Genomic DNA, 19,874 nt, shown 5'->3' on the forward strand with positions numbered 1-19,874 from the left:
ATTTCTCAATCTGAAAATTGGGGAGTGGTGTCTCTATATCCCTAGGTTTTCATAAGAATTTAACTAGGTTTATGTAAGACAAAGAAACCAATACAGAAAGTCTAGTTAATTTTATCTTAGTATCTCTCAGTAGGCTATTCTGTTTCTATTGGTATTTTCATACCCCTTATATGAAGTGATGGGTACTTTAAGACTTTGCAATGCAGTTATTAGCACTTGTCTTATCCTGGGCATCAACACTTGCTTTCTGCATGCCCTAGTTTCTCCTTAAGACAAGTAGAAACACCCATCCTTCATGCCTAAATTCTCCGTCAGTATTTCAAAACCTCACGTCTCTCTCCTCCTCCGTCCCTCTCTGTCGCGTTTCCTACAGAGGCCTATTTTGAACCAGACCCAAATGTATACTGAGATGACGAGTCATGGCCGTTTATGGTAGAAAAAGAAACAGGAACCTGTTCCAGCATGTGCATATGTAAAGGAGATCCACAAAGAAGTTACTCCTGGACTGCTTCCTGCAGGATGAATTGTAACTGGCCAACTGAAGTAGGGTGTTGGCAGGGGGTGAGCAGACTGGGGGCACAAAATGAGCATATTTACTTCAGGGATTTTCTTTATGCCCTCCCTATACTGTCGCAGACTCCACAATAGGATATAAACCAGAGCACAATGCTGGACACTTCTTTTGTGGGACTGGACTCCATCTTTAGCAGATCCTTCCTCCCCTGCATTTCCGTAACCTGTCTCTTCTGCAGTCCCTCCCTGACAGCCCTTCCTGGTTCCCTGAAGGTTCGCTGTGCTCCCATTTCTAATTTTTCTCATTTACTTCCTTCTGTGCCTTTTCTGGTGTGCCCTTCCCCCTACCCTTTCAAAGGCTGCTCTCACATGCCATCTTCCTCAAAGCTACTCTTTAGCCAATACCACCAGGAAGCAACCTAGCTGGTTGTTGACTTAGGAGGCAGTGGCCATGTTCTGACTTTATTGGCCTCATCCCAACTGCCTGATACTGCCTACAAGGTATATGAACTGTAGTTCACTCCCGTCAAAATTGCTACGGTATCTACAATGATACTAGGCATTAAGTTAGGTAATCAGAAAGGATAGTTACTAATTGCTATATAAAATATTAGATTTGCTTCTTACTTGATAGCATTCTAATTAACTGTACTTAATTTTTATTTTATCTTTTGTTTTTGTTTGTTTTGAAGCGTGGTCCAGCTATATATTCCTAACTGGCCTGCTGCTCACTCTATAGCTCAAGGTGGCCTCAAATTTATGGTACCAATTTTGCCTCAGCCTCTTGAATGTTGAGATTATAGACATGCACCATGATGTTCTATTTATCCATTTAATTTTTAATTTTTTTTAACTTAAAGAGTTTAGTCATCAAAAGAAAAAAAGTTTAACCATATCCAACTAGACATGGTGTTACCTATTCTCTTAGGACTTGGGAGGTAGGGGTGGGGGTGGGGATGTGTTTGTAAAAAAGATAAAGAGAAAAAGAATATGTTCTATGGCGGGTGGGTGAGGTATGGGGGAAGGGGATGTCTCAGCAGGTCCATGCCAAGGTATCCTTTCCCCCTGAGGGACCAGCCACATGATGGTATAGTAGAGAATAGAGTTTATTCAGGGCATGGGGAAAGGAGTTAAGAGGGTAGTAGAGGCAGAGAAAGGCAGAGAGAGAGAGAGAGAGAGAGAGAGAGAGAGAGAGAGAGAGAGAGAGAGAGAGAGAGAAAACAGAAGTAGAAGCCAGCCATGAGCTCGAGGAGAGTGGGGAGGGAAGAGCAAGGGAGCAAGAGCCCAACAGAGCAAGAAAGGAAGAGAGCAAGAGAGGGAAAGCAGTCCCTTTTATAGTGGGCCAGGCCTACCTGGCTGTTGCCAGGTAACTGTGGAGTGGAGTTTAGACAGAATGCTAATGGGTGGGGTGGGGGGTGCCAAGAGGCAATCTCAAGGCCCATCTCAAACAAACAAATAAACAACAACAACAACAACAACAGAACCCACCAGATTTAGTGATGCACTGCTGTAATCTCAGGAGGTAGAAGCAGGAGGATTGTTGTTGCAAGTTTGAGGCAGTAGGATGTATATAAAAAGTTTCAGATCAGCCAAGGCTATATAATAAGACCCTGTCCCTCCAACCAACAAACACAAGAATTTGACTTTACTAGAGGTCTAGTCTTCACCCGTGCCTTCTAGAGGCTCTGTGGCCTCATGGAAAAGTCTAAGAGTGTGACTTAAGGTAGGATCGTTGACAGGGTTCTATATTGAGGTCAGTTACATGTGGACACTGGAGGCCAGGTGCCTAGCAATGCTTTGTAAATTGTCACATATCAATCCCAAGGAAGTAGGACTGTCCACAATCCCATGGCGAGTGAACAACTAGAAACTACATATTTGGAACATCCTATCAAGCCTTCCTATGAGTTGTTTATAATTTACAGCCTTGAATGGAAATAAACAGTAACAGCACCCGGCTGTCAGTGACTTCTATGAATTTTAGCAGACGCGATACAGGGAATCTTGTGCTATCACAGTGAGGAAAGCAGTTAGATTGTGCTTCCTCAACTTGGCACCTGTGGTGTAAATACTATAACTAGCCCCATTTTACAGACATGGAAACTAAGGGCAAGAAAGGTGAAGGTTTTTACTTGAGGTCAAGTAACTGCTGAGTTAACCCTACAGGCACTAGGAGCAGGAGTTCTACCCTGAATGATGGACATCTCTGTGCTTCTTTCCAAGCAAATAAAAATGAAACATAGGCCAGTGATTAGCCTTGGGTTAAGGGACTTGTCAAGCAAGCCTGGCAACCTACAGTTGATCCTTGGGACCCATAGAAAGGTAGAAGGGGAGATCCAACTCTAGAAAGTGATCCTCTGACTTCTACAAGCTGGTAGAGGCATGGATGGCCTCAGACATGAATCATACACATAGAGATACACAAAGACACACACACAAAGAGAAATGAAATTGAAACAAAAGCTTCAAACCCTTAAAGATCAGCACAATGTAGACATGTGTCTTAATATATACAACACCACAGTGTGACTGATGAATATGTGTAATTGTTTTATATCAATTAAAATAATGAGAAAATAGAATAAGACACAAAAATGGAACAGGTGCAAAAATGAGCACGTATTCTTAACTGGTGGTGTTCAGGGTAAGGTGTTCCTGATGGGAAACAGATCAAGGCAAGGTGTCATAGCATAGCTCAGACTGACCTCAGACTTGGGAAGCTCTTGCTTTTACTTTGTTAGAATATATTGGAGCAGTTGTGTTTGTTCTGTGTTTGGATTTTTTTTTTTTCTGAACAGGGTCTTACTCTGTAGTCTGTCCTGGCCTGGAATTTGTTATGTAGACCAAAATGACCTCAACCTCCTATCAATGGCTCTGCTGGTTTATAAGCTCAAGCCACCATGCCTGGCAAGGACAGTGCGTATAGGAAAGTATTTTGTCTCACAACCCAGGCATTTAATCTCTACAACTTTGAAATGAATAAAACATAATTCGTATGTTAAACTATTTCAGTGGCCTGAGCTGAAAATATAGTAGTTTACAGAGTTATATGTGAGAAATGAGCCTTCTGGTTAGGGAGTACGGCAAAAGATTCACTGAAAATTCCTTACCATTTGGGTGTCATTTTATTGGACTTGCCCTTTCTGTCTTAGTTATGTCTATGTGACCCAGTTGAAAACCATTAGTTGGAGTCATCTAACTCCAGTCTGTTAAGTGCCCTCTCTTCCCTTGATGCTCTGTGGGTACTTAGTACATCCTTGATGAACTAAGGTCACTGCGTGGGAAGAAGCTCCATATCAGTCTCCGTCACTATAAGGCAGTTGGGACAGGGTCATAAGTTATGCATGGCCATCTCTCCATATTCTCGATAGTACTGAGTACATGCATACAGAGGACCACAAGCACAGCCACCTGAAGGAACAGATGCTTAAAGACTTGCTAAATGCCAGCAAGCTCTGGGCCCTTGGTCTTTTTGCAAACATCTTAGGCCCATCAATCTTCTTACAGGCAGAGCTCCTCCTTCTAGCTACCTTTTTACCCCCGCAGGTCTGTTTATCCCCAGCTCCATTTGTTGTAATTGGTCCTTCTGGGTTGAGTTATCTAGGGCAATGGAGAGGAATGTGCCAGAAGACATAGAGGACAAAAATAAACCAGTTAGGATGACTAAAAGAGCAGCTATAATAAAAATCTAAGTTCTAGAGGCTATATTTCCTGAGTTATTTTCTAATAACATCTCCCGGGGCCTCCCACATCATACACCTGTTAGGTTCTTAGAGAAATGCAGCATTTTGAAAGAACAGGTCTTCCTATTAGCAAGTGCACAAAAGCTAAGCATCTTTAGGATGGTTAGAGCTAGCCAACAGAGCCAAGATTCGGGATCAGGGGAACCACTAAGTAGTCTCCCAAACCAAAGGACATCTTAATACCTTATTGCCAATCCAAAGGGATAAACTTCAACTCTCAGGCTTGATTAATTTTCATGAGCCCTATGGGAGAGTGTTCATAATAACCATCAAACTGCCAGCAAAATCCAAGAGAGCCCTGTGGCCAATTTAATTTTTAATCAGTTGCCTATTGAATTCATAATTTTTCACAATACACCAAAGCAACGTGTAAAGCCAAACCCTGGAAGCAGAGGGCCTTAATCAACACATTCTTTTTATGTATAGAAAAGCCAAGAGGCCTCTAATTGTTGGAGGAGAGACAGGGCCCAGGGTCCTAGTCTACCAATGTCTGGCAGGAAGGAAGTTCCAAGGACTGGTTCCCAGGATGCTTTCCAGGTCTAAGTGATTGTCAAATGAAATATTTATGTGTGAAACACATACAAGAAGAGCTTCTCTGACTACAAGCTCTTCTCCACAAGCCACAGTCCTTCCCTGAGTGGTCCTAATGAACAGAAAGATTAAACGAACCGAACCCTTCCTTCCCCATGCCTCTGCAAGGCACACGAGTTTGCCTTTACCACAGACAGTCTCCAATCCAGCCCCTGTATCCTATAAGTAAAATTTAAGGGGTTTCAATGGCATGCCTGAGAGGCATTGTAATGGACTCTCTGTATTCACGGTTATCTACAGTCTTTCAGAAGGGTTTCCTGGTGTTTTAATGTCCAGAACTTAAAAGAATTCCTTCCTCTGTGGGATTACTTATACTGAGGTCTTCAAGTAGAGGATAACCTTTTAGAGAGTCACCCCTCATAGACGTATTTGTTCTTCGTCTGGGTAGCCTTCTCAACTCTGAGGTAATTCTATTTGCCCTAACATTTTAATATGAAAGAAAAAATAATAGTGTGGAAAACCAGGCAAGTGTTCAGAGTAGGAGCAGAGTTACATCATGTTAAATGTTCTGCTAAAAAATTCCCCCGCTTTCACGGAACCCCTTGGTGTAATCCCAGATGTCAATGTGTGGGAAAAAAGTGGTATTTGATGATTGTGGTAAATCGAGTCCAGTTTCTACTTCACAGAAGGCTTGTGTGATGCACCCCACACAAAACAAAACAGTGCCGCAAAACAAAACAAAACAACAACATCAATAACATCAACAAAAATGTGTCTGAGGAAAAAGACTCAAGAAAAACAGGTCGAAGACTTGATTGGTACACAAAAGGACCAGCTCTGTAAGATTTGACAACTAGGACTTATTACTTAAACTATGTAAAAAAAAATCTTAGTTGAAATCTAAACAAAGTTATATATGTTAAAGGACCCCTTTAAAGGACACTGAGAGTGTAGCTCAGTAATGACATTTGCATAACATTCCTGGAGTTCTGGGTTTGCTCCCTAGTACAGAATAAACTAAGCTTGATGGCACAGGCCGCTCAAGAGCTGGAGCCAGGAGGATCATTCCTGGGTACATATCCAGTTCAAGGCCAGCCTGGAATGCATAGGAATCTGTTTCAAAAAATAACACAAAACAACCGGAGTGTTAGCTTAAAACTTGAATCATGTGATATTGAATATAATAGCATCTGTGGGTATAGGAAGATGGGCCAACTGTGCAGTTAAGGTCTAGCTCTGACATCATCCCCACTGTACCATCTCCCAGTTCTGAGACTGTACCTGAGGCCCAACAGGCCCAGACTAAGCAGAACTGCTCACACCGTCTAGTTCCCCAGGTATTCTGGGAATGTCTCTTCCTCCTCCCTACCCAAGTTTCCCGTTTCCCCTGGTTAATCACTGACTCCAGTTGACACCTCCTCCTCAATGCCTCCAGCATCTGCCCCCTTTCTGTGGTCCACACTTACTGCTTCTGGGTCAGGCTGGATGACCTCAGTGACATGTGCCTTGGTTACAGCTCTTACTTGTCCCCATATATTTTGTACTGCAGACTGAGTGACTTTTTCAAATCACAAGGCTGACATTTTCATCAACCTGCTTAAAACCCTTCACGCTCCTCACCCCACTAGGTTGTTTGTTTGTTTGTTTTGAGACAGAGGCTCATGCGGCCTTAGCTGGTCTCACTATGGAGCTGGTCTCACTTAGCATTCTCACTATGGAGACCAGGATGACCTTTCCCACGTGCTGGGACTACAGCTTGGTACCACGGTGCACTGTTTTACAGTTACACTAGGACACTGTGTGTGCTTACCCAGAGCTCTCACAACTAAGCCCCATCCCCCTTTATACTCTTCATACTCTTGTTAAGGAGAAGCTAAGCCCCTAGCACAGATTATTGGACCTCTAAGTACTGTATGACCTTGGCTCCTATTCTTTCCCTTTTGTCAAATGTGACACATCTATAATGAATTATTTCAGTGTGTTAATGGGCCTGTCTACGCTCCCAGATCTTGTTAGGATGCCCCTGCCATATGCTCTTCCAGATCCAGTCTGAACCTCCCCTATTATCTTCCATGCATATTATGTTGTAACAGGTTGATTAAATGTGCAGTTCTCCAAGTAGCTCTTTGAAGGCAGAGACCGAGTCCTTATTGACAGTGTCTGAATGACTAGTGCCTGGGAGAGAGCCTGCTGTATAGAAGGTAATGGGCACATGGTTAGAGCATAGTAAAAGAAACAATGCCAAAGCTGTCCCCCTCCCTGCCATCCCAAGCTAACTCTAACAGCCGATGTGGGTCATTGTAATTCATTTTGCTCTAAAGCAGCTAGCAGCCTTTTACCCACTGTTGAACAAAGCTTCCAGTGGCTGACTTTGGCACAGCCTTCAATTCTGGCATGACATATGAAGCTCTTTAGGATCCTGCTCCTGCCTGCTTTCCAGCCTCATCTCCATTCCTTTATTCAAATGAACTCTATTCTGATCACACCAGATTGTCTGGGTTTCTTCAAGGTCACCGTGATCTTCTATACCTTCGTTCCTCTTCCCTTCTCTAACACCTTCTCCTAGTCTGTTATGATTCCAATCAAAGGTCACCTTAAAGTAGGGTAAAAAGAAAAAAAAAAGATTGGGGGAGAGGCATACAGGAAGAGAAAGGAGCCTCCGAATCCCAGAGTCTGCCTGAAGTTTTCTAGTAGCCGAGAAGAGTTTCAGCATAGCCTGGCAGTGGTGGTGCACGCCTTTAATCCCAGCACTTGGGAGGCAGAGGCAGGTAGATTTCTGAGTTTGAGGCCAGCCTGGTCTACAGAGTGAGTTCCAGGACAGCCAGGGCTATATCATACAGAGATCGTTATAAATGGGAATGTTAAAATGGCCCTGAAAGATGCTTAAGGCTGAGCATATATGACTTTCACATGTGGCCTTTCTCCTTTCCCAGATGTAAACATGTAATTTTCAATCTTTTTTCATCAACAAGAATTATAAACTAAACTTTTGGACAATGACACGTCTCAATTACTTATGAAACCCTTTTGACCTATGGTATGACCTTGTCAGTTGTAATCTTAGCCAGTCCACCAGAGGAACTGGGCTATGGTTTCATTTAACTTCCTCAGCAAGCTTGTGAGCTGGACCTTCAGGAGCCTCCAAATGGTATAGATGCCTCTAGTGAAGACACTCCAGTGTCACTCTTTCTTGACATGCCTGAAATCAAGAACGCAGTCACTCCTTCCCTACATATTTCTTTTTCTAGGAATCTAGGTTTAAAAATCTATACCATCCAGCTGGGTACACTGGCACACTCCTGGCTCGTTTCTTTAATAACAGCACTTGGAATATAAAAACAGGAAAGTAAGGAATTCAAGACTAGCCTCAGCTATGAATCCTTCTCATCAATGTTCTCAATGACCACCCCAAATAAGAAAACTCCTCAGTGTGTAATGGTTTCTGACCCCTGCTCCACTGTCACTGGGAGCAGGTTTCATGGGTATCACAGATGCAGTGTACCCTTCTCCATCAATTTTGAATTTTAGTTTTTTTCTAAGATAACCATTTCATGAAGAGTAGGGGGAAAAATGTTTCCTCTGATCTGATACAGTACATGGCACAAAAATAAGCATCTTTTGAATTCCTGATTTTCCTTTATACAAGTATGTTTTCCTACATAGGAAATGAAAACCAGAAGAGGCAAAAGGGGTTAAACACCAACAACTAAAGCCAAATTAATAAGCATGCTCATTAAGTCCCAGGAGATTCTATATGGACTCCTTGCTCTGGATCTAAACTCAACATTGATCGAAACATTGTTTCCGCTCTCACCTGTTTCTGTTGGGCATTCCCCCCATCCCATCTGTCTTCAGTTGCTCTTTAAGAATATTGCTTTTAGAACATGAGACTTCAAATATTACATGTTCATAAAATATTCACCTTGGTCTGACAGAGTCTTGAATATTTGAGTTGGTCCATTACTGCAGACTATAGCTGTACTCTAAAACACTTAGGAGGTACAAACGGCTTCTTCTCTCTTTCTTTCATTCTCGCTGCCTTGGAACTCACTGTGTAGCCCAGGCCATCTAACAATCTGCAGCAATTCATCTACCTTAGATTTCTAAGCGGTGTGGACCACATTTGGCTCTATTTTTTTAAAAGTTAATACTGTTGGATCTGTTCCAGAAAAATACTGATAGAATACAGAGTATACACACACACACACACACTCACACATACATACAAACACACACACATGCACACAACCCTAGAACAAGCAGACATTGCAAACAGTTATTGTTGTAGATATTTTTCAGTTCCTGGTAGACAACATATCTATACAGGAGGGACTCCATCTTGGAGTTGACAAGACTTAGGTGTCAGGCTTAGACAGTACTGCTGGCCTCTTTAACCCAAGAGCTTTTCTCTTAGAGTCACCTAGAGATCTGCAAATGTATTCCTCCTACACTATTTGCTTCTCCGGGTAGTTCAGCCATAGAATTTAAAACCTTCCAACTTTAACGTCACAAGTAGGACATGGGGGGGCCTCCTCCTTAGCTATATACGTAAACACACAGAACTAGCGACGACTTCCCACCACCTAAATCTGTTCCCTGATGCCTGTTCAAATTCTTTTAACACAAACACACCCACGTATTGTAATTTCTATAAATAATCTCTGCTCTCGAGGCCCGATTTGAAACTGTAATTGGGGCTAGTCAGCATCTGTAGAGTGGTTTGAGATCTCTCCTAAAGGCAAAGTTACTGGACTCGTCACCCACATTATCTCTAGGGTCCCTGTGCTCAGAAGCTCCCAGGGCAGTGCTTCTCAACCTTCCTAATCCTGCTGTCCTCTAACATAGTTCCTCGGGTTGTGGTGATGCCCCAGCCACAAAATAATGTTGGTGCTACTTCAACTGCAATTTTGCTACTATTAAGTATCATAATGTAAATATATGATATGCAACCCCAAGGAGTCATGACTCACAGAGAATCACTGTCCTGGGGTGGGGAGGAGGGAGGGAGGGAGTGAGGGAGGGAGAGAGAGAGAGACAGAGAGAGAGAGAGAGAGACAGAGACAGAGAGACAGAGAGAGAGACAGAGAGAGAGAGAGAGAGACAGAGACAGAGACAGAGACAGAGAGACAGACAGAGAGACAAAGAGAGAGACAGAGAGAGAGACAGAGAGAGAGAGACAGAGGGCGAGAGAGAGATGATTTGTCATACCTGCTGGAGATCAGGTCAGACCATATGTTAGAAACCAAATCTCTAGCTTCAGAAGGATATCTGGTAGAGGAGCATGAAGGAAAGGACCCTCAAACAGTCAGTGGGAAAGGTGGCAAGATGTTTAGGAAGGGTGAGCATTAAGAGACATTAGAATTTGGGATCCTCTTAGGGGCAGGCCAAGATCATAGCAATTGCGTATCAAGTGTGGGGGAGTGCATATGTGTTGGTGTGTGGAGGCTGAAGCATCTGTTTGCAAATAAGGTGTATAAGTATATATATATATACATATATACATACATACATATATATATATACTTATATATATGGATGTATGGATACACAGATATATAGATATATACATATACACACACATATATATGATAGATATGTGCCATACACAAGCACACACACACACACACACACACACAAGTTTACAAGAAAGAATTCTGTAATGCTTCACTCGAGAACAGGAAGCCAAATGCCCGGTTCAGAAGGGCGATTGCTAGGCAAAGGAGACAGGAAGCAGCACTAACAACATGGCCTGTCTTGTTGCAGAGAGCTGAGTCTTTCCCGGAAGCTTTGGAAGTCTGCAGCTGACCACGTCTGGCCGCTGAGTTTGGGGAGGTGGACAAGACACAGTCAATAACTAAAGGATATTTTTTTCCAGCTCTCTGGATCAGCTGTCTGTACTGCATTTTAGACTTCCTTGGTACTCAGATCTAGGCAGCCATAGGCTCCTACCCTGTCCCGAACTCTAAGCCTCCTAAGGGTGTGCCTGGCCAAGTTATAGTAATCTGATCAGAGGGACTCTTAGAGCTTAATTGGATAGTGGGCTCCTTAACTAAACTATAAATTACCTGAGGGTATAGATTACATCTCTGGCCTCTTGTTCCATCTAGGCTCAGCTCTGAATTGTGTGATTGGTTTTAAAAATACACATAATAATAATTGTACAGAGCTTATTTTATACTGGAAAGCATACTGTGTGAATTAGTTCTCACACGGAGCCAAGGGTTTCAATATTGGGAGGAGAAAATCCAGGCAGTATGGCAGAGTGGTTGCACTCTTAACTAGTTCACAATCCTGCCTTTACTTACTTAGTTAGTTATTATTTATTTATTCATTTCTTTATATTTTGTGGTGCTGTTGGGAATGGAACGGAAGGCCTCGTGCATGGTAGCAAGTGCTCTACCAGAGTTACATTCTCTCAGCTTTTGGTACTTTGGAGTCTGCGTCTTGCTACATAGCCCAGGCTGGCCTTGAACTTGAGACTTTTTTGTCTCAGCCTCTTTAACATTGAGATTATAGGCCTTCACCCCTGCAGCTAGATCACGATCCTACTTCTAACAGAAACAGACGACTCCTGAATTGTTGCTCTTTTTGTGTGATGGTGAGGGAGGTGTGTACGAAGTAAGGAGGGAGAAGTGTCCACGGGAATGCCAGTGTTGTGGCTCACTGTTCTTCACCATGACTATCCAATGTGAAACTCAGCCGGGCTGGCAGCCTGGGTTCCTGTCACTCGCTATTTAAGAGGCAGAGCAACAAGACAGCAAGTCTAAAGTGTGCCTGGGCAATCTAACAAGACCCATTCTCAAAATAAAACATGAAAATAATGGCTAGGAATATAGGTAAGATGCTTATTTAGCATAGATGAGGCCCTGGGTTCATTCTCCAACACTGCAGCAATAAAACAAAACAACAACAACAGAGCATTGCTGCTTGAGCGATCACTTGGTGTCTTGTGATAAGTTTTAATTATTATGGAGTTGGGACTATTTTGCTTTGCTTTGCTTTGCTTTTCCACAGCTTCAAGTCCACCAGAAGAATGGTTTGGTTCCAGACCCAACTCAGAGTTATGTTCCAACCCAACACTGTTACACAGTCTACCATGTCCACCTTTGAAGTGACCCCTGGATCTCTTTTAAATGCAACATACTCGGTCTGCCCTCCCGATCTGAGTAACTACCCCTTTATCCTGGTCTCCCTCGCTCCCCCCACCCCCAGTGATTTTTGTCTCACGTGACCCAGGTGAGGACAAAGTGTATACCCACAGCGGAGAGAGTTACAGAAATCACCAAGTGGTCATGAATTCAACTTCATAGAGAAGGACAGGATACCTGAAGGGTAGGGAGGAGGAAAAAGAGAGGAAATGCCCACAGCCTGGGAAGACAGAGCCACCTGGGAACTGGAGAAGTGACAGTCACCTAAGACAGAATGTCCCTGAGGAAGGTGAGTAAGGCAAGGGCAGGCCAGGTCACTGGGAGAAAGGTGAAACTCAGAAGGAGAAATGAGGGCAGGGAGAGACAGCAGCAGGGAAGATGAGAGGCTCCAAGTGGTGAGGGAAGAAAGAGGACAGAAAGGATGCTGGACCACAAGCTTGCTTCTTTCCTAATGCCCCCACCCATCTCTTTGGCCTAGACTTCTCATTTCCTAAGTCGCTTGTGATAAGGCTAGTCTGGTACTTCAGTAGTACAGTGTATAGCAGCAACAAGGTATGGGTTGGAAAGTTGTAGCACAGCCTCCTGGGGCCTTTTACCTATAGGAAACCTAAGCAGTGTAATCAGTTTAGCTCTGACCACACTGGAGAATGAGGCAGGAGGATAGCTTCAAATGGAAGCTAGATGTGGCTATTTAGTAACTTCAAGGCCAATGTGGGCTACAGTGTGAGTCCTTGTGCCAGAACACTAAAAGTAAAAACAACGTATCACACAGAAAATGATGAGTATGGGACATGGACATTCTTACTCTGCTGCTTTCTGTGTTAGTCACAGAACAGTGGCCAGTGTCTGAGTTGCTATCACCGACTCAGTAGGATCTGGGTCATAAGAGGTATAGAGACACTTTCACCAACTAAGTGACTAAAAGCAGTATGTTGAGAAATGCAACAATGAAAGGACTGAGGAGGGTCATGACAGGGTAGCCAAAGGGGCCATCCATCCACATCCTTTATCATTTACCTCACTGGACTGTATTTTTGGAATGGCCCCCTCCCAACCCTAATCTTCAAGAGATACAAGGTAGTATCTCTTGTAGCTCTGACCCACCTTGTCTCTCTCCCTCTCCCCCTCTCCCCACTCCCTCTCCTCTCCCCCTCTCCCCTTCTCCTCTCTCTCTCTCCCTCTCATTTCTCCCTCTCTCTCCCTCTCCCTCTCCTCCTCTCCCTCTCCCTCTCCCCCCCCCCTCTCTCTCTCTCTCTCTCCTTCTCCCTACCTCCCTCCCGTCCTCTTCCTTATAGGGCCTCCTGCAGCCCAGACTTACTTCCTCTCTCTCCTTCCTCCCTCCTTCCCTTCCTCTCCCTTGTAGGATCTTATGTAGCCAGACTTACTCAGAATTCATTCTACAGCCCAGGCTTGCCTCACACCCATAGAGATCTCCTTGGCACCTCAGCCTCTCAAGCGCTGGAGCAGGAGGCTGCAGATACCCGCCCCCACCACCCCCCACCCTCCCTCTAAACTAGGTCGAGTGCCATTTTCTCAACAAAGTTGAGAATAAAAAGCTGGAATTGCTTTTCCTATTCTGTGTGCCTCTGCGACACATTATCTATATCTGTTTTGACGTTCGTCACAGATTGCTCTTAACTGTATATGGTGGGGAGGTCTGCAGAGGTGGCTACACATTGATGGGTTACAAGGTTCTTTGACAGCAGTGATTGATTTCCTATAGATCGAGCATGGGCTTTTCTTAAAATACACCCAGGAGACAGTGAGGTGAAAATTAGGAGTCAGAAGAGGATCTCGCTTCATTTTACAGAACTATGTCCTTGTTGGAACCCAAATTCATTTCTTGTCTTAAACATATATACATATATATATATATGTGTGTGTGTGTATATATATATATATATATATATATACACATAAAACAAACTAACCCATGTCCTTTAGACCAAAAAGACCAAAAAGGACTTAGCAATTGTTCCCAATATGTCTATATTTTAACAAAGAACAGGTTTTTTTAAAACTCTAAATTAACCAAATGATTTTTTAAATCTGAAAAAGATTAAGGATTTCTTTGACCTCAGTATATTTTTAATGTTTACTTTTTGAGATAGGTCCCATTCTGCAGCCTAGGGTTGCCCCAAACATACTTATATAGCCCGGACTCACTTAGAACTCACAGCAATCCTCCTGTTTCAACATCCCAAGGACTAGGACTATAAACATGACACCCCATGCCTAGCTCTTACTCAGTATCTTAATCACAAGTAGAAATACTCCTACTTCCACACCACACAGGCAGAGACAATAGCACGATCTAAGATCCTCAGACTCAAGAAGGCTCTTCCCTATAAACCAAATATCTTACTTTTAATAAAGAAAAAAATGTTAAAAGAAACAAAAAAGAAGAAAATGGCAGAGCCATAATATATAAATAGAAAAAGAATTCACTCAAAAGTAGTATTATACAGCCAAGTATGGTGGTTTACCCTGTAGTCTCAGCCAGCTACTTGGGTGGCAGAGTATGAAGGAAGGATTTTGGTAAAGTCTGGGCCAGCCTGGGCTACAGAGTGAGACCCTGTTTTAAGAGAGAGAGAAAGAAAAGGAAGGAAAACAGTATACATGATATATAAAAAAAAGAAAGACTTTCTTCTCAGAAAACATCCATAATATCAATACTTTAACTTTAAAAGGTGGCACCCATGAGGTCAAGAACATTTACCTTTTAGAGTTCAAATGCCTAGACACAGTTGGGAATGAGAATAGCTTTGAGGTTCTCCTCCAAGGTATTTCAATGTGTTGAGAGTGACGGTGGAGCTTAACAGGTGGTGGTAACAGTTACGGAAGTCAAGTCAAGTAATCCACCAGGGCCCCATGGAGAGCACACAGCCACACGTGCTGTCTCCCATCAACTCCTGGGCACACACAGCAGGTGCACTCACATCTGACATAATTAACCTCCTCCAGATCTAGGATTGCCAGATCCCTCCCTCACCCTTGGCCTGACTTTGCCTTGTCACTGCTGCCACAGCCCCCCCCCCCCCCCCCCCCCCATGGATCTGCCTCAGCACACAAACACATTGAGTCAAAGCACTAATGCTGACTTTCAGTCTTACTGGGCTCCAATCCATCACAAGTCTACCTCTACTTCTAGCTATATCTATCTATCTGCCATCTATTTATTTATCATATATCTAGGATCTATGTACCTATTATCATTCACATGTATAATATTTATACATCTATCTAGACAGCGTTCCCTCTGTGTCTATCGAATGTCCACAGTGATATATAATTTCCCAGATGAGACCACCCAGTTCCAGCTAGGTGTGCTGCAATTGGCCTGCAATTCTGTGCACTTGAGTGGTAGATGCAAAAGAATCTCAGCTCCCAGGCCAGCCAAGGTTATATGAGACCCTGTCACAAACAAACAAAAGAACAGCAACAACGAACAAAACACCCAGTTTTTTGTTTTGTTTTGTTTTTTGTTTTGTTTTTGTTTTTGTTTTGACAACATCTTTCACATGCTACAGAGTATGGTCTCTGAAACCTGCTTCTCATCCAGGAACTGCCTCGACTCCTCTGTACTGGCCAAGGCCCCTCAAGGGCACAGAGGCAGTAAGTGAGTGTTTTCATTACATAAAGGTTTAAACCCTAGCTCAGCCACTCCGACTATTTGTAATCTTGAGAAAACAATGTAAATTTTCTGGGTGACAATTTCCTTATTTCTTTCTGGGGGAAGAGATTTCAAGCTCACTATGCAGCAGAGAGTGACCTTGGAATCCAATCTTCTTGCTTGTATGCCTCACTGATGTGCTGCTGGGGACCAGAGTGAGGACCAAGTACTTAGCCCAGTACTCATGTACCAAGAGAGCTACATCCCAAACCCCTAATGTCCATTTCAAAAATGAGGGTCCTATTGATTTTATGGGAAGTATAAGTACTGGAGGTAATGTATGCCAGCAGGTACATCAGGGTGGAGGTCAGTAATGAATATTTACTACCAGGCATGGTGGCCTATAGCTACAGTTTGGAAGGATGAGCAGGAGGCTCTTAAGGTTGAAGTCAGGCCAGGCTAGATAGCAGAACTGTGTCTCAAAGAAAGGCTAGAACAATAAGGTGTGTGTGTGTGTGTGTGTGTGTATGTAGGAGAGAGAGAGAGACAGAGAGACAGAGAGAGAGAGAGAGAGACCAAGCACATATGCACTGTAATGTACAGGAAAGGACAGAGGGTGGACCCCACTTCCTGAACTCATCACATATATTGTAATTTTTCATCAAGGCTAGGCTGAACCTGACTGTAAACCTTTCTCTAGGAAATATTAAAAGTCAGACTGCAGTAATGAAACCAGAAGTGGCGGGTGGAAGGCTGTAAATGGATAGTTCTTGAATGTGTATTTCCTGTTCTGAGCTGATAATACCTACATATGTCTCTCTCTTTCCTGGTAAAAAATATTTCCATAATAGTAAATACAGCATGCGTTGGGGAGATGGGGCTACCATTTTCTCATTCTGCTTATCAGGAAAAATTTGCTTCATAAAGCAGGGTCAAGGAAGCTCTGAGCGCCTCCTAGAGCTAACACTGAGCTACCGGTATAGCAATGGGTCTCATAGAGCTAACACTGAGTTACCGGTATAGCAATGGGTCTCAAGAATTTTGCTTCCTCTCGCATTTCTAGAGCCTGATAGGTCAAAAACAAACACCCAGATCCTTCTTAGAGTCCAAGTCAGAATTCACAGCCCAGTCGAGCTACAGTTTGAACTGTTCAAAGTACCAGGAAGGAGGAAGTCCAGCCTACCTGGACATGCTGTGAATGACAGGGTCATTTAGGACCTGCCGAAGATGCCATTCTGTTTGCAAACATGAACTACCTGCCATATCACTCAGCAAAATAATTCCTCCGAAGAGCCCGAAGGCAAATGACTCATGTTAGAAGTGTCCCATGCATCGTTTGGCAGTGACTCCATAGGCATCAATTAAACATGGAAGAGACATGTTCTAAAGCATGGCCATCTGGCATTTCCCAAGGTACTGTAGTTAAGGGCCAGTAAAACAGAAGGGAGTTGTGGCTGTTACAAAATTTCCCAACCTTTCCCTTGTTCAACAGCAGTTAGGGCCCATGAGGACAGTGAACCTGGAAGACTTCCAAAAGAGGTGAGCAAGGAAAACAAAACAAAACAAAACAAAAAACCCCAAAACCAAAAACAACTCTCTTTCCCATGAATAGAAAGCAGATGGAGGTGATTCCAGGTCATCTTTTAAGGCAGAAGAAAAAGCAAGTAAGTCTATGAAGTGCTTGTGAGTTCATCAGACAGTCTAAACTTTGATAGCTATGTCCCCAAGCAAGAGAAAGAACTGGTCCACCACTTGCTCCCAGAGTGCTTCTAAGTCCCAGCATCGTAGGTTTTCACCCAGCTTACCAAGCTGAGCTCAGGGTGGTCTAAACATCCTTCCCAAGATAACTATGTTTTAGCAACCCTTTCAGTGGAAAGACGAACTAATTGTCTGAGAGCACTGTCGACCTCTGAAGCCTCTGACTGGGGAGCTCAGCAGGAGCAGAGGTGCTTCTCAACGCTACAGTTCTGGATCAGCTAGGCGGACACCTGTGTATATATAGACAAAGCTTCAAACACCGTCACTTCATCACACCTAATGACTGCCTGTGAGGACAGATTGCATCCTCTATTTCTGGCATTTCCAACAACAAAACTATGTGTCTTTATACCCAGCCCGGAATCTGAACCTATTTTTCTAAAATTTATCTGATTTTTTTGTTTTCAAACAAGGTCAGATAAGTGAGAAAAGAAGTATTTTTTTTCAGCTTTAATTTAGATTCAGAGCTAAGATTGTTAAGGACTCTCTACCCATTATCCTTGATCTCTCCCTCTTTTCCTTTAACGATTCAAGTCAGTGAGCCCTTCACATACTCAGGCCTCAGTATCAAGATGGTTAACATTCTTAGATTGAGGTTGTGTGATGTAAACAAAATAAAAACAACAAAACAATAGTGCAGTGATTCCATTCTCCCGACTGTCCCTTTTGACAGTGATCCAGTCCACTTGGCTCTCTTTAAAGCAGCTACCTTTCTGTTAATTTTTTTTTTTAATTTGGAAATAAAAGAGATCACTCGCATTGTTTTTCAACAACAGAAACAACCCAACCCATTAGCAAACACTAAAATGGCAGAATTAAATACAGTGCGAACAAGTAGTTATAGAAGAATACCTGGGATTGCCAGATTGGAAAGGGGGACGTTGTGGAGGTGAGGGGGCAGCGAGGCCATCCAGTCGGCATTGCAGACTTCCGAGGCTGTCTTTGTCCCGCTGGGATTGGGAGAGCAGATGGTGCCCATCCTGAGTTTCCTTCTGGCCTTTCTAAATGCAAGCATCCCTGTTGTCCACGAACTAGACAGGCTCAGCCTAGTGCCACTCACTCTGTGGTCATCACCGCTCGGGGCTCTCTAGACATTTCAGAGCACATGGGTCACGCCAGTCTTTTCAAGACTCTTTTCTAGCTGGCAGATGGGTCAAATAGGTGCTTCCCTGCCTGCTGCGCCCGCAGTCCCCACCCTCTCCGCCTTGCCTCTGAGATCCACTCCTTTAATCTCCTCAGTCCCTGCTCAGTTAAACTTCTTAGTTCCCCTCTGGAGACGGGGGAGGCAGGCCCAAAGATACAAACCTTACTGAAACCCAAAGCATCCAGGAACAGCCACACCCGGAGCTACTCACACGACAGGTGCCCACAGGGCATAGAGACGTGCCAGCGGGCTGCACACACGTGCGTGCCCCGGTTGCACCATCTCTCGTTCATGGGTGCTTCCGCGGGTGTCCCCAGGCTGACACACAGCCTGGGCCTGCCTGCACCTCCGCCCCCTGGCTTCTCTGCCCACTGCCCTGTGCTTTTCTGAAGGGCTCTCAGAAGAGTAACCGGCGGCCCCGGGACTCTGGCGGCCCCGCCCCGCACTGCCGGGCAGATTTGCCAGACTAGGAGAGCTGTGATTGGTCGCTGGAGAACCTCGCTCTGATTGGGCAATGCTCTGGGGGCCCGCCCCTCCATCTCGCTCCCACGCCTCCCCTGCCTCTTAGCTCCTCCCTCCCTCCACTCCAGCCTGGTAGCGTGGCGTGTGGCCGGGTCGCGCTGCGGCCTGCTGCTCCCAAAAGGGGAAATTTGCGCGGTCTGTCTTCAGGTTGATCTTTTCACGTAGATCTTTGACGCGACCACAAATGTTTCTCCTCTATCCCTCCGCTTTACACTCATTGCGGCGAAAATTACCCAGAAAGCGCTACATTTTCTGCAAACCACGGAAGCAGCAGAAACAGGAGAGCTAGAGAGGCCAGAGAAAGGTGCTGCGGCTCGAATTTAGATGGTAGCACCAAAGCCGGTTTGTGTTTGAAACATTGCAAACTGACAGTTCTCCTGAACAGCCCGCTGAAGATGGTCAGTGCCATTATTTCCATATCACGGAGGAGGGGATAATGGTCCTTTACATTCACGTTGCTTTTGTTTGAAACCTTTTGAATTATTTGTCTCATCTGCTCTTCATAGGATTGCCACAAAGCACAGAAGATTGCTGATATACTTCCTCTTAATGGATGAAACAAGCCTGAGGCAGGTCAAGTGGTGGCAGCCTTTGCAAAGTTCATTTTGAAATGAGGTTCCCTAACTTGGTCTGTAGAACAAAGACCCACTTCTCTGCTTTCTGAACTGTTCCCACTTCAAATAATATTCAAATACAGCACAGAGTTTTATAATCCAATGTAATTAGTTAAGTTTTTAATTAGATTTCTATATTGTATGCGTTTATCTGTGAGAACACGCATGTGTGCAGTTCAGAGGACATATTGCTCCTGCTCTCTCTTTCCATGAGGCAGATTCCAGGGCTCAGATCGTCAAGTTTGACAGCAAGCACCTTTACCCACTGAGCCACCTCCAAGACCTGAC

The 19,874-nt window shown here is 44.0% G+C and overlaps 1 protein-coding gene across 2 annotated transcripts in view; it reads right to left on the reverse strand.

The window, feature by feature from the left end:
- The window catches only part of Plcxd2 (phosphatidylinositol specific phospholipase C X domain containing 2), a 55,672-nt gene extending 36,790 nt beyond the window's left edge, over positions 1-18,882 (reverse strand). The window contains exons 1-2 of one of the 2 annotated variants that reach the window (XM_031364017.1): positions 18,612-18,882; positions 18,159-18,393 (exon numbers count right to left, since the gene is read on the reverse strand). In XM_031364017.1, the coding sequence (XP_031219877.1) occupies positions 18,159-18,321 (163 nt within the window). In that variant the 5' untranslated portion in view covers positions 18,322-18,393; positions 18,612-18,882. Of the gene's footprint in view, positions 1-18,158 lie in introns of both variants that reach the window. The other variant, XM_031364016.1, reaches the window with a different exon arrangement.
- Positions 18,883-19,874: the final 992 nt, after the last annotated feature.

Source organism: Mastomys coucha, unplaced genomic scaffold, assembly GCF_008632895.1.
Source record: "Mastomys coucha isolate ucsf_1 unplaced genomic scaffold, UCSF_Mcou_1 pScaffold12, whole genome shotgun sequence".
Lineage (NCBI taxonomy): Eukaryota > Metazoa > Chordata > Mammalia > Rodentia > Muridae > Mastomys > Mastomys coucha.